We start from the raw sequence: 13886 nt of genomic DNA on the forward strand, positions 1-13886 counted from the left end.
CCATGAAAGAAATTAAAACCCCTAGATCAACCCGCCAATGCATCCATTGACAGCGCAACAACCTACATATCGTAGTAGACGCATTCGATATTGTTCCCATCCAGATCGAGGATGAAAGCACCGTAGTACTTCTCATGATACACGGGTCGAAATCCCGGCGGACCATTGCACTTGGCCCCCGCCGCCCTACACCAAAATCAAGCATGCAAATATCAGCCAGCATCCATGACTGCATTCATTCCAACCCAGCACCCTCCCTCTATCCGTCAAGTCCCGTTTCCAGGTCTGGATCTGGGGTCTGGAGTTGGAAAGCCTACAAAGCAGCCGCATGGAAGTCCTCTACATCCTTTTCACTCTTACCCGCAAAAGCGACGTGGGTAATAATGTTCAAATTGCGGTTCTGCTTCTCATGGCCCGCTTCGGGACTGGCGTGGATCCAGAAGTCGGCGCGTCCACCGGGCGGCGCAAAGCCGACTGAGTTTCCGAGGTCCTTGTAGACGCCGTAGGTGAGTGATTGAAGCACGGCTGTGTAGAAGGCTTTAGAGGCCGCGACGTCGCGAACTGGGATGGAGATGTGGTGAATTGGCATTTTGGCGCTCTATTGGAGTTTGTTCTGGGTCTTTCAGTTAGAATTCTCGGGTGATGTTGAAATTGAGTTGAGCTAAATTGAGTTGTCGAAGCGAAGTTTGGGCAGAATAGAAGCGGTGAAGCCGTATGTGAGCGAGGAAAAAGTAGAACAAATCAAAACAAAGTCTCTCTGAAGAAAATAAAGCTCACTTTATGAATTCAACGGGCTACTGTTTATTACATAGATCAGCAGCAATTTTTCAATCCGTCTTGCAATCCATGATGCCCCGACAATAGTCGTGTCAGTCAATGCAGCGAGGCTACCCGAGCATAAAGCCATGTTTAAATGAATCTACGGATGGGATGATATAGATATTTCTGGCTGGGTCGATTCGTTATCTTAAATAGTAGTTGGGGTTAAAGCTGGAGCGGCAGGGCTCTTTTAGGAAGCATATACATATATACATACGTAGGTAGGTAAGAATCAGCACCAGATGAAGGAGTAAAGTAGTAGATAACTTAGTAAGTGGGTATACATCTATCATCCGCTTTCCGCAGGCATGATAACAAAAACAAAGATCAGAATGCACGCTCGCACGCTTCTAAATCAAAACTTTTTTTGAGGGGTGAAAGAAAAAAAGGAACGACATGACGAACGCGCTCCCATATCTCATCATCATCCTATCATCGTTACAGTCATATTGCGTTCCAGCCGGCAAGCATCATCATCGTATCCTCCCCCTGGGGGAAAAAAAAAAGGAAAAGTCGGTATCCTCGCTCTCATGGTCCTATTAAGCAATAACCAGACTGCAATGTGCGTAACGCGATAAGATTAATGAACTGCCAGCCTGTGATTATATATGAATATACCTGGCCGAAGAAATAGAAGAGCAAGAAAATGGGAGTGTATGTAATGTAATGTACGGTATGTAGAGAAGTGGAGAAGCAGAGGAGGGGATGAAAGACACCTAAAAGAGGCATGCACCAGGCTCGCGCCCCTGTATCTTTTTACCGTTCGATATGAACAGAAGAACCGAAACACCGGAGAGACACGGTCCTCGCCGGCGCTTTGCAATAATGCAGGCCCCCGGAAGGGCCGAAGAAACCAAAAAGGCCAGAATGAAAACGAGAACGTAAACAAATTTTAGCAGGAGTAGTGGTGGTGATGGCGGCGGTGGTGGTAGTGGTGATAGTTGGAGAGGATTTGATAGATAGAAGAAGAGCAGAGAAGCACCTAGACGCTATTGGTCCTCCTACGTCTTTGCACTGGCTTCTGCGCATACGCAACGACCAGCTTTAAGCTCGTGTTCCACTTCTCGCACTCCCCCAGCAGTGTCGCGTCACTCCAAATGCTACTTCCCTGATCTCCGGCAGCATTCTCGTAGCAGCGCGTGTACCACCATCGTCCCACCCTCGCGACCATCTTAGTAATGCTTTCGTCGCCCGCGGGCGTTGAATCCTTCAGCATATCTGCTAGGCTTAACTCTTCTTTGATCTCGCGGATCGGTTCTCTGTCTCTGGCTTTACTTCTGGTTTTTCTTTTGCCTTTCCGGGCTGGAGATGGTTTGGTAGCGGAGGGGATGGTGGACGCGACGGGAACACCAACGTTACAGCTCTTTAAATCGCTAAATCCGCGCTTGCCTACACACCGGAGCACTGTATCGCTCGCGCTCGCAAGATTGATATTCGGATCCGCGGCCTGGATTCTGACCTTTAAGCCGCGGACGGCGCGGCGGGTGCGGTTCCCCATGTTCAGCATGTCGAGGTCCAGAATTGCCATTTCGAGATAGCCGCCTGGCTTAAGGACTCGCTTAGCTTCGGAGATAATAAAGCGGGTGCTGGATTCCGGCATGGCGACTGGGAAGCGAAAGACGACGACTGAGAAGGTAGAGGATGGGAGGGGGAACTTGGCGGTGCCTAGGGATGAGTGCTGGGTTTGGCGGTGATTGGGGGGCGTAGGAGGGAATGAGGGGGAGGTATTTTGGGAGGCGGAGAGGGGCTGAGTTGGGGAGAGGTTGTAGAAGGTGTGGGCAGGATAGGTTTCGGCGGCGTAGAAGGACCAGTCGTCTATTATGTGGTGTTTGCTTAGTTAAATTTGAAGTGGGATGAGGACTGGGGAAGGGAACTTACCGTTGCCCAGACCATCGATGACAAGGATTGAATGGCGTTTTGTTGATCCGTTTAATTGCATCAGTTCTTCCCGAGCGGGACTGAACAGAACGTGGCCGAATGTAAGCCACTTCGACACCGTCATCGATCCAACCCGCAGATTCACTTGTGAAATTGGCGAGTTGTTCTCCTGTTCTGCGATGGCATCGAGACCTGATAGCGAGCGAGAGTGACTGCTCGACGATATTGATTTCCGTGAGCTGCCTTGTGAGCCGTGTCGGGGGTTCTGGATCGAGTCACTATGAATGGAGTTGTCGCGGTCGCCAGAACCCGAAAAGAAATCTGTGAAAGACTTTGGAGTTGTTGGTGTTGGGATGAAGGCCAGAGCCTCTCGCAACCTGGCACTCATGTCTCCGCTATACACACTGGATGCTGTGAATGTTGAACCTCGCTCCGGTAATTCAATCTCCTGCTCTTTGGTCTCGGGGGCAGATGCCAACGTAGGTGACTCCTTAGCATGGACCTTGCTTTTTCTGATCTGTCGACTTTCGTAGCTCTCGTACTGGAAGGGCATACCTTGCGAAGATGTTGCTGATAGGGGAACTTTGTTGTTCTGAATGAGGTCGTCATACTCGTCCCACACCTCGTCTTCCTCCAGTTCAGCATCAGCCTCGGGTATCACAGCGGTGATTCCAGAAAGGCTCAAGCCACCAGAGCTATTCGTCGTCGCTTCCGAGCTCTTGCGAGGAAAAAATGCAAGAAATTCACGGTGACTTTCATCCATGTTCACGGTATTTGAATCACCAGAGGTATATCTTGACACAGGGTTCACGTCAGAGGTGTCGGAGTCTCCCTGGCAAGGCTTTGGCGTGGGAGACTTTGGCGGACTCGGGCCTAGACCGACAGAGTCTTTATCGAAAATCTGTAGCTTTGGGAGTGGCTGCACAGTGCTTAGACGGGCAAATGGCCTAGAGAATGACTTCGGCGACGTGGTCTCAGGTCGAGCTGAGATGACTTTGGGTATCCTTCCAACCTGGGGTAGTCGACTGGGACGAACTGGTGTACTCTTCTTGGCAAAGTGAAGATCAGTTTGAGCGAACTCAATATCGCCTAGTGCAGGCTTCGGGGACGAGAATAAATTCCGGTTGGGGATTTCGTCACTTTTGGGTATCATATGGAGATCGTCCATCCAACGCTGATTTTCTTGAACATTTCCGAACTGAAGGAGATCTAACTCTTCATTCGAAAGAGTGATTACATCATCGTCACAGAGGATGTCATCCAAGTCCATGGTATCCATATCCTGCTGTTCATCGGAGGAATCGAGCAAAGCATAGTGAGGCACCGCGGAAGGCTTCGGGCCCGCTTTCGCGACAGTTACTTGCACGGAATGAGCCTCGGATTTTGTTTGTTGTGATCGATGGAAGAAATTCCATTTGCGAGGCGACTTTGGTCGTTTCTCTAGCTTTTTCGGCTTGGAGATCTCGGCCGTTCGTGACATTCCAGTCTGTGCTCTGGTCTCTAGTTGAGGCTCTTCTGACTTGATACTCGCATCCAGGCTTGTGATTGACGGTGCTGCGACCCTGCCCATTGCAGAGAATTTTAGCGGCCGTGGGAGGCTCATCGTACTGGTCGAGTTATTCAGTCGCTGTATTGACCGACGAAAAGCCAATGAGCTCCTCCTAATCCCATCATCACTGCTGTCTGACGGCCGGCGAATTTTGGGTATTGCTGACGGCCAAATTGCAGCTCGAGGTGATTCGTGACTAAGCTTCGACGAAGGTCTTGAATCAGTGCTAGGTCGACCCAATAGTAGGCTCGTATTGCTCTCGGTTCGAGAGAATTCCGAACTGGTGTTACGATTCTCGACGATTTCTCCTCCACCAGCGATTATCACAGGGCTCATGCGCTCGAGGAGAAACGGGTCTTGAGCACGGGTACTGGCAAGACTCTCTTGCGACGAGCTTGCTCCATTTATCCTTATGTCTCGACCTCTGCCAAGACCACCAGCACTGGTACTTCTCGCTCGTGCATATCTTCCGTATCCCTCGTGCCCTGTCCCAGCAGCAGGCCCCCTTCGTACGACCTTCTCTTTGATCTCAGCGGTTGGTAGCTCATTTGCAGTTCTCGTACGCCGTCCAAACAGTCCAAAGAGAGGCTTAGCGTTCGCTAAACTTGGACTGGGGGTGCGGCTGGCTGCTACTCTTGATGACTTCAGCTGAGGTCTGAGATCCGGGATGATTCCAAGTCCTGATGGCGTATGTGTTGGTTCCTGTGGCGATGCTATTATAGGATTTGGGGAGGGTATTCTTGATGGCAGGCGAGTTGGCTGTTGAGAGCGACGTGCTAAGTGAGACAGGGGAGGAGAAGTGACAGCGGCCCGAGGTAATACACTTTTCCTCCTATCTGGCGAAAAGCCAACCTCCGTCAAATTGCTTGGCATTTTTTTCCTCGAGCCACTCAGCTGAGACTGAACGTTCGGTGTTCCTTCTCTGCTTGGTCGTGTCGGTGCATCGTTGATTTTGGTAGCTACTGTAAGAGCAGGCCTCTGTTGTTTGGCAAGAGACGGCTGGTCGGATACCATCACGGGCTTCGCTGGGGCTTGAGATGGGTTCGAGGGAGATTCTTGTTTTTCGGAGCGAGGTGTATTGAATTTTTGGGAGGATTTCCGCGGCGGGGGACTTGGCGGCAGTGGCGATAGACTCCTGTTCTTCGTCGTTTCTTTTGTTTTACCATCTTCCTTAATTGTCGAGTTCGAAGAAGAGGATGTTACCGATATACTGAGCGAGGGAAGACCATGTTGCTCGACGTCGGGTGCTACTTCCACTTCGTTGGGGATGCTGGTAGCCTCCCTTCTCGCTGCAGTCGAAAGAGTTGGGCGTGATGGAGCAGGACTGACCTGTTGTAACCTTGGCGCGGTAGACTTGAGAGGTGCGATTATACCGGGGGACTGAGATGACATGGATGTAGGGGTGGTGTCCCGACTATACATCCCAAGACCTGGAGACCCCGAGAAACGCGTCGATGGGCTTGCGCTATACATACTACCACTGTATCGGTATTGACTGCTTCCCCCGGAGTAGTACACATGTGCCCCAGACACGAGAGGGGTTGGGGGAGGCAAGTCTTGCGTGGAAAGTTTGGGTGGCAATTCCACGACAGGCTTGCTATGCGCTCTGAAAACGTCTGGCCTGTTCCGATACCTGTCCAGCTCGGGGATTATAGGTGGTGATTTTGTCACTATCGAAGCCCTGGGGATCGGTTTCGTAAAGTTCTCATCGCTACCTTCGGCTGATTTCATCAAGGCTTCAACACTTTGACGCGTCTCGGTTGGTTTTCGTGACCATTCCTTTGGAGAGGAAGACTCTGCAATTATAGAACCTGGCCGAGATTGTCCTGATGATTGTGCGATCGAAGATTGTTTCCGCCTCAACAAATTCCGGGATGATTTTGCCTTGAGCACGGGTTGCGCCTTCTCGACTAGCGGCGTACTCTGAGCCCTTCCAAATCCAAAAGTTGATCCTGTTGTTTGTTCCGACGCTTCTGGTCTGGAATTTGGGCTCGGTGAAGGTTGGCGCACGTACGGCCTGGTAGGTATTCTTGGCGGGAGTCTAGTGGCTGGTATGATATCTCTCCTGGATTTCATCTGCCTGGGATCATGTCTGATATCTGATTCTCTATTCTCTTTCGTTGGGAACCCAACTGATCCTGTCTGCATATACTGCCCCAATCTTCTCCCCCGTGGCAGATCCCCAGGCCGCATGGGAGGGTCGAACCCAGATTTGTATGATGCCATTATGATGCTGCTACCTTTGTATTGATTGCAATGTCTGTGGTTTGTACCAATGCTATAATATGCCGGGGTAGTATCTGTTCAGCATCTCTCGAAAACTTTGGGGGGAATCAAGAGCTTGTAGCAGTGACTCGGGTATCTGTGCTGTATGAGCTCCCGTAGCAAGTCAACAATCGCAACTAAGATGAGAGCTTACATCCAGGATCCGCAAAAACTTTTGTTGTCCGTGAGGACCGACTTTATAAAAGTAGGGGCTTTGAGTATTATATGATGCAAGTCGAAAGGCACGTAGCAAAACCAGGCGTCGCGGTGGCTCAAACGTGGTCCGTATTCGCACGTAGAGTAGGCCGCCAGGGTTACTTGAAACTTTGCGACAATCAGAAGGAAAGGAAGAAATAACAATTAATTCTGGCCAGGGCAGAGCAGAGCCACGACGGTAGACAATGTCTACAGTAGAAAAGCAGAAAATTGGAGGTGATAGGGTTGTTTTAGGGTCGGTCGTCAAAGAGGACTAGAGATAGAATGTAGGAGTAGAACAGAGAACGCACTCAACGGAGGCGGCGCTTGTTTTCTAGCAGCGCTTGCCTTGAGAAAGCCAAAGTTTGAAAGATGACGACGGATGTATTAGAGAGCAAAGTGCCGAGTCAAGGTCGAGCTGATCCATCACCAAGATATCAAATCAATCTGGCCCGGGCCACCGGTGGAGACGAGTGGAGAGAGCACTGCCGTGCCTAGTGAGATCGCTGGCTGTCAACGCTGGCAGAGTACAGGCCTGGGGTTTATATTTTGGGCGTGGCGTTGGAGCCTGCTAGCCTGCTCTCCTGTGGATAGCATGCAGATGCAGATGCAGGTTCAGATGCAGACACAGAAGTGCAATGTCAATCATGCGGGGGCGCTGAAAAATCGTGCTTCTGGAAGACCAGGCCAGACAGGATTGAGGGTTGATTTTGAGTTTTCGGGCCAAGTAACAATAGAGCCTGTATGCAGTAAAGGGTTGGGGAAAGAGGATGGCCGGGTCGAGTAGTAGTGCAGTACATAGTGAAATACATACATACAGAGGTCGGACGTACATATCCAGACCTGGTACGTAAAAGTGTAGCAGAAGCCCAAAAGCAGCTCCGGCGCGACAGCAACATACCTAGAGGAAGCAAAAAAAATACAAAATTCCTATGGTAAGTAAGTACTGTGAGATGCGTGCAGGGCGAAAGCTGGAGAGGGCATTCATTCGTGGAGCGGTGGACGTTAAAAAAGCCGTCTTTGGAGCCTGGATCCGATGACGGAGAGCTCTTAGCCGCCGATGTTTAATTCGTTGTTCATTTAAGGTAAGGCACTAAGTGACATGTGATGCCCCATTAGGACTAAGTCTTCGCGTAGCACTGGATATTCACACTGGATATTCAGAACTGTCTCTTCTCAGCTCCCCTCGTTCCCTTCATGCAAGCAGCCTCAACGTCAAATCCTCCCGATACACCGAAATACCGGAATACGGAACGAATAAAGCAACATACGCGGTTCGCGGCGCCACTGCGTCTATTTCTGGCGTCTACGGGGTAGCCAGGTCAGGTGTTCTCTCTCAGTGGCCTCGCTGGCCTCGCTGGCCTGAGCCTCTCACCGTCTTGCTACTGCATTCCCAACGGATCTCGTGGACGCCATCACCGACTCTCCTCAAGATCGTGACGTGAGCCGTGACCCATGACACTCACAGGGTCATTATGAAGCATACCCTCCTCCTGTCAAGCACGTCGGCCCCAAGCCCGTCCTTATTCAACGGCCAGATCCCGTCTATCCGTCGCTCGGTGGGGCTCTTACCGGACATCATATCTGCTACGTATTTCTCTCATTCGACAGATCCTGCCCTCGACTCGACGTTGTACGAAAATAGCTCCCGTGGTGCCCATGGCTTGACTTCTCTGCCGTCTCATTGGCCTCCATCCGGATATCCACAACCAACGGATTGGAAGATTTTGCTTGTCCCGGCGGCTCGCCCACCTGAGCCAGCCAAGGGCCGAAGCTCAAACTCTGCTCTTGGACCTAATGTTTCTCCCGACCCGTTCGGCACAGACATTGACAGCCTCCTGCCAATCGAGTCATGAGGATAAGGATAATTAACTGTCGGCACTACCAGCTCGTTATCACGGCTGTTGATTCGATGCCGTGCAGAGTGCCTTTGTACCAGTCACTCATCGTCGTCAAAATCACAAGACGTGCTCATGTCGAGGTACAAATAAAATCTTTTACAACTACGGAGACGAACCCACCTCTTCGACATACTCTCTTTCCCATCAGCCTAGCACCCCTGACGCATATCCAACCCCATACATTGGATTTTGATCAAAAGTACCACGGTACAGGCCTAAGTATTACCCCTCGAGGGTGCCTTAAAAGGTTAGTTTCCACTTTAAACCCCCCGGTTACCCTACCCTCGAGGGGTAATACTTGGGCCTGTGCTTGTACCGTGGTACCTGGTAGAGCTGAAGCGCGCATACAGTACTAGCGAGGGGCAATTACGGTACTGCATGCAATCGTGCACAGACTTAGCCACAGTTGCAAACCCTATCAGCCGATGATGAAAACTCGATGCCTCACGCCACGATGTATGCTCGTCGACGTAGCATTGAGGCGGAATTCCCATCTCTTCGAATTTAAATTCGGGAATTTCAGCGTTGCGCAGCTCTCAGTTGCGAAGCGAGGTCAAACTCTAGCCAGCATTGTAGGACGGCTCAGCAGCAGGACCGTTTTTGATCACCGGGGATCTCAGGGATCTCAGACTGCTGATTGGCTCCTGCATAAAAGCTGTGGCTGGACGCCATCGCCGAGTTCTGGGCCCGTCGACTGTCACGTGAATAGGAAGTGGTGTCCTCGAACTGGTCTCATGCCCTTGAAATAGTTCCTATTCCAGTCTGCACCTTGCCGCACAGCATTCCTGGTTGTATCTTCAGACGAGCCTTTCCTGGATTCGGCCAGACCTTAGCTCTCTACGGCTTAGTCCCGCAACCTCTGTATCTGCTCTTCTCAGCACTGTCTACACGCACCTTTGAACGGAGGAACGCTTATCCTCAATAAGTCGTTTGTACTCAGGACTCTTCTTCACGACTCATGTACTAAACGAGATCTTGAATCTCATTTACGGCACTAAAGTCCAGCGCTCAACATTTGGAGCTCAATGAAGAGTTGACCCGCAGCTTCACTTGCACAACTCTCAAGACAGGCGCCCAATTCTACGGGGCAGCTAAGTTGAGGACCCAGTGTTGGTTAGGTAAGTAAGGCCAACTTACATTTGCAGTGTTGTTTTGACAAAGTTCCGGGCTGTCAAGCATATACGAGCGACAATGTCCCATTCTGGCTTCTCATTCGCAAACGCGTTTTGGACGATGTATATCCTCTTCCCGACGGCAGGTTCAAGTTCCCACAGATATTGACTTGTAAGGCATGTTCAATTTCTGCTGCAGCAGATGGTGCGAAAAAGTTTAAATGGACGTAGAATTGTGATGGGAAGGAGGAGTGATCTGTCAAGTCGAAGAAATGCTAGGCGCTGTGCTCGGGGAACACGGATGCGTGGTCCCCGCAGCCATATCCACCATGCGGTGCATTAACGCACGTTAGGTGGAAAGAGACTTCCTTTTGGCTGCTTCGAAATGGTAGGTATGATGGGTGACGGTTCAACTCCCATCCAAACATGACCAAATCACTATAGGTCGCAATTTATTCTGTTTTCACAACAATGAACTTTAGCAAGTTTCGGATTGAGCCAGTCGTTGTGAGTGGATACCACCTGAACGAAGATACTAACTACCATTGGCGATTTCTGAAGCTGGAAGCCTTTGCTCCGCCGGTCCAGCATAGCAAAGCCGATTTGGCCAGACCGGACCTGAAAGCAGGTCCAACTGTATCTCATATACTCTGGCCCTCGAAAAGTCGGACGCCAACATATTATGGAAACAAAATCGGATACATGATCAAAATACCACATTACAGCAGGACCTCGCCTCTATCCCCTTTGCCACGCCTTTCCCGTCTCGTTCAGCAGCCCTTCATCAGCTTTGAACAACAACACCAAATAGCTAAGCACATCTGTGCAGCAGATGCGAAACAAATCAAATCCAAATGGGACAATGCCCGGCCTGGTGCTTCTTCAAGCCGCTACGACTCCCCATTTCTGCTATTTTATCACCACTTTTCCTCTGTCGAATGCCTCTTCCAATTGCCAATTTGATCTGTGCCAATTAGGCCATCTAACGAACTAGTGACGCACCCTTTTGTTCTCCATGCTAAGCTCCACAGCCTGTGGTCTATCTAAAGCGGATTGAAGAACTGAAGAAGCAGCGTCTTCAAGCCTCTTTCACATGGAGAGCTTCTTATCACGGTTCGTGTTTCATCTCCGCCTTTTGGATTGGCAAGCCGAGAAGTCATTCAAAGGTTCGTAAGTCATGAAGCCACCACGCCATCACGCCCTGTCCTCGACAACTCCAGTGGCGCCAGAATAGTGTTTACTCGATGCTGTGACCCCGGTGACCAGTCTTCTTCGTGGTCTCTCAGCTTCCAAATTCCCTTACTGGATATCGGAGCAAGCGAGCCGTCATGTTCGTCAGCGGTCCTCGCTCCACCTGTAAGAAGGCAGCAAGCACACGGTCATTCATCACTGGCGGTTAGTAAGTCGAAGGTCAACCTTGCCAGCCACCAGTAGGTTATTTTCCTTACGGATGCCAAGCTTCCAGCGTGGGACCTGTTTGCCTCCTACTTCTCAAGTCCGGGGGGGAGGGGTTTCAGAGAAAAAATCGGCCATCATGATTCAAACACTTCAGAATTCGATCAACAGCAACATGATGTCGTTGTTGTCAGCCTGCCGTTCCATCGCACTTAACCTTGGGCGCTCACAACTCTACTAGTTCGAGGGGATCTATCTATCTGCAAGCTCACCCGTATCGGCGCTTAGTAGAGTAGTAGAGAAGCAGCAAAGCATAAGCACGAAACCGAAAAGTTGGTTGGGATCTATGACCAGAAGCAAGATCATCGATCGACACATAGGTAGGTACCGGTAGGTACCCCTTGTTAATCCTTCCTTCTTCTTTCTCCTTCTTCTTCTTCTCCTTCTCCTCCTCCTCCTTCTTCTCTCTCGAGCCTGGTTCCCTGTCTGCAAAGCCAGTCGCCGGTAGCCAATCGCTGCCAGTTTCCTTCTTCGCGTGGTGTAGTGATGCTGAAGCAAGCCCCAAGCGAGCAAAAATCACCTAACCCGCGGGTCTCATGCTTGTCTTGTCTGTGGCGGCTACATACGGTAGGTATATATTGCTGTTGATGTAGAATTTCAATATATATATATATACATTTATTCCCCTTGGTACTTCCTTGCTTCATTTCGTTCCGTGACTTATTTGTACGTACGTACGCACCCCACGGTGCTTAGGTAGGTATCTATAGCTCTCCGGTCGGGCGGGGGGGGGGGGGGGGGGGGGGGGGGGTTTCTCCCTCTCGTCACTCAAATATAATATCTATGATATGATATGCTATAATATAATATGATAAACACAGCTCGCTAACATCAAAACCTCGCCCACGACCAAACTACCAAACAAACAGGGAGGGGGGTGGGGGGTGAGAATGCTGAGAAGGCATTTAGCAAGAGCAAGAGCAAGAGCAAGACGAGGGGGGCGATTCTCCACTAGCGCTGGCTAGCTAAGGTTAGGAAGGGAAAGAAACAAAAAAACAGAGGGGATTTCACTCTCACCCCCCCTCCCCCCCCCAAAAAAAACAACAAGGTGACAAAGAGACGACGCCGAAAGACTTTGTTTTCCATGGCTCTTTTTTTTTTTTTTTTTTTTTTTTTTTTTTTTGGAATGTATCATGTTTCTTACACGACGAGGGCTTTTGGAAGAATTTCGTTCTTATCGTTTAGTTTAGTGTACACTCCTTCTCCTGAACCTAGACCTAGACCCAGAACTTCAAGTAGCCATCAACATTGACGTCGGGCCCCCCAAGAAAACCAACTCCTTTTTTGATGGTGAGAATCCTGCTGCTCGAGAGTGGGGAGAGAGAGGTCCCAGCAGTTGAATTTTATAGTCCCACTCAAACAGGCTCCCGATTTGCTCCTCCTCCCAGAACTCAGAACCAAGAACCCAGGTCGCAGATCCCAGATGCCCAAATCCCTTCGTACATGCCATCCCATGTCGCGCTGCGCGGCGCTCACTTCGCAGCCGCAAATCTCTTCGCCCGCGCCTCCGCCTTTGCAGCTTCCACCGGATCATCCGTAATCTTCTTAAAGCCCCCGGAACCACCACCACCTCTGCCCTCACCTCTCTGACCCCCACCACCTCCCCGACCATCTCGTCTCTGCCCCTCTGTTCTCCGATCCGGAGTCTGCCTCTTGGCGTGTCTGCCACCCTCTCCTCTATCCTCTCTTCCGCGCTTCATTCTCTTCTCTGACAGCCCATCGTTCAATGTGCTGACAATGCTTTTGATAATGCCCTCATCCTTGGTCTTGTCCGTACCAAATTTCTTCGCCCGCTCAGCAAGTTTCTTCTCCTCGTCTGTCTGTGTGGCCTCAGCCTTCTTGTCCATGCCAAAGCGCTTTGCGCGCGCGGCTCGCTTGGCTGCTTCCTTTTCGGCTTCCGAGAGGACGAGGCCAGCTGTGAAGTTCTTCTTGGGCTCCTCGGGCTTTACTTCTGGTGCGGGGGCAGGTTCAGTGGTGGTGGCGGTGGTGGTAGGGGCTGGGGCTGGGGCAGACTCCGTCGTGGTCGTCGTCGTTGGCGCAGCGACCGGCTCAGCAGGCTTCGGGGAAGGTGCAGCAGCAGCAGGGGTCTTGATCTCAGGCGCAGGAGCAACAGGTGCGGCGGTGGTTGCAGGTTCGACCTTGTTATCATCCTCATCCCAGTCGATTTCGTCTTCGGCTGCGCCAGCTACTCGGTCGGTCGGTCAGTATGCATCCGTGGCATGGAGGAAGAGGAAGCGCATCGCATCGCGGCGCGAGGTACGTACAAGCAGCAGCACCCTCGTTCTTCTTAATATCGTCCTGCTGCAGTCTTGCGATAAGGTCGGCCTTGTTGCCCGAGATCATGAGGCCACGCTCTCCAAGCAGCTTCTTGAGGTCGGGGACCTTCAGCGCGTTGTAGTCGGACATGTTGTCTCGTGCGCAGGGTTTTTGTGGGTGTGTAAGTTGAGGCGCGTGTGAGTGCTACCTATGTTGCGAAAGCAGCTTGTGTCGAGGGAGTGCTTGAGTTATCGAGTTATCGAGTTGTCGAGTTGTCGAGTTGTCGAGTTGGATTGTCGATGATAGAGAAGAAGTCGTGGGCGAGGAACACGGTAGCTAGGGGTGAGCTGGAATCGCAAGTGGGGCGGAATTTGGCGCGCTTTATCTATTCTCCGAGAAGCCTTATCCCGATGCGGCTTGTTTCCTTTATTCGGACGCAAAGACCCAAGAGAAGGG

General features: G+C 51.0%; 3 protein-coding genes across 3 annotated transcripts; all 3 read right to left on the reverse strand.

The window, feature by feature from the left end:
* Positions 1 to 62: 62 nt before the first annotated feature.
* L3040_000964 (uncharacterized protein) lies at positions 63 to 589 on the reverse strand (the record flags this gene model as incomplete). The annotated part of the gene is made up of 2 exons (XM_007289370.1): positions 63 to 186; positions 318 to 589. 2 exons carry the CDS (start codon positions 587 to 589, stop codon positions 63 to 65), a joined length of 396 nt encoding a protein of 131 aa, XP_007289432.1.
* Positions 590 to 1801: 1212 nt separating this feature from the next.
* On the reverse strand, positions 1802 to 6472 carry L3040_000965 (uncharacterized protein; the record flags this gene model as incomplete). Its single annotated transcript, XM_007289371.2, has 2 exons — positions 1802 to 2634; positions 2698 to 6472. The coding sequence occupies 2 exons, from the start codon at positions 6470 to 6472 to the stop codon at positions 1802 to 1804; spliced, it is 4608 nt and encodes a 1535-aa protein (XP_007289433.2).
* A 6174-nt stretch (positions 6473 to 12646) lies between these two features.
* L3040_000966 (uncharacterized protein) lies at positions 12647 to 13580 on the reverse strand (the record flags this gene model as incomplete). The annotated part of the gene is made up of 2 exons (XM_007289373.1): positions 12647 to 13359; positions 13439 to 13580. 2 exons carry the CDS (start codon positions 13578 to 13580, stop codon positions 12647 to 12649), a joined length of 855 nt encoding a protein of 284 aa, XP_007289435.1.
* Between the last annotated feature and the right edge of the window lie 306 nt (positions 13581 to 13886).

This window comes from Drepanopeziza brunnea, assembly GCF_022702325.1.
Source record: "Drepanopeziza brunnea f. sp. 'multigermtubi' strain 214-2 chromosome Unknown ctg1, whole genome shotgun sequence".
NCBI classification, from domain to species: domain Eukaryota; kingdom Fungi; phylum Ascomycota; class Leotiomycetes; order Helotiales; family Drepanopezizaceae; genus Drepanopeziza; species Drepanopeziza brunnea.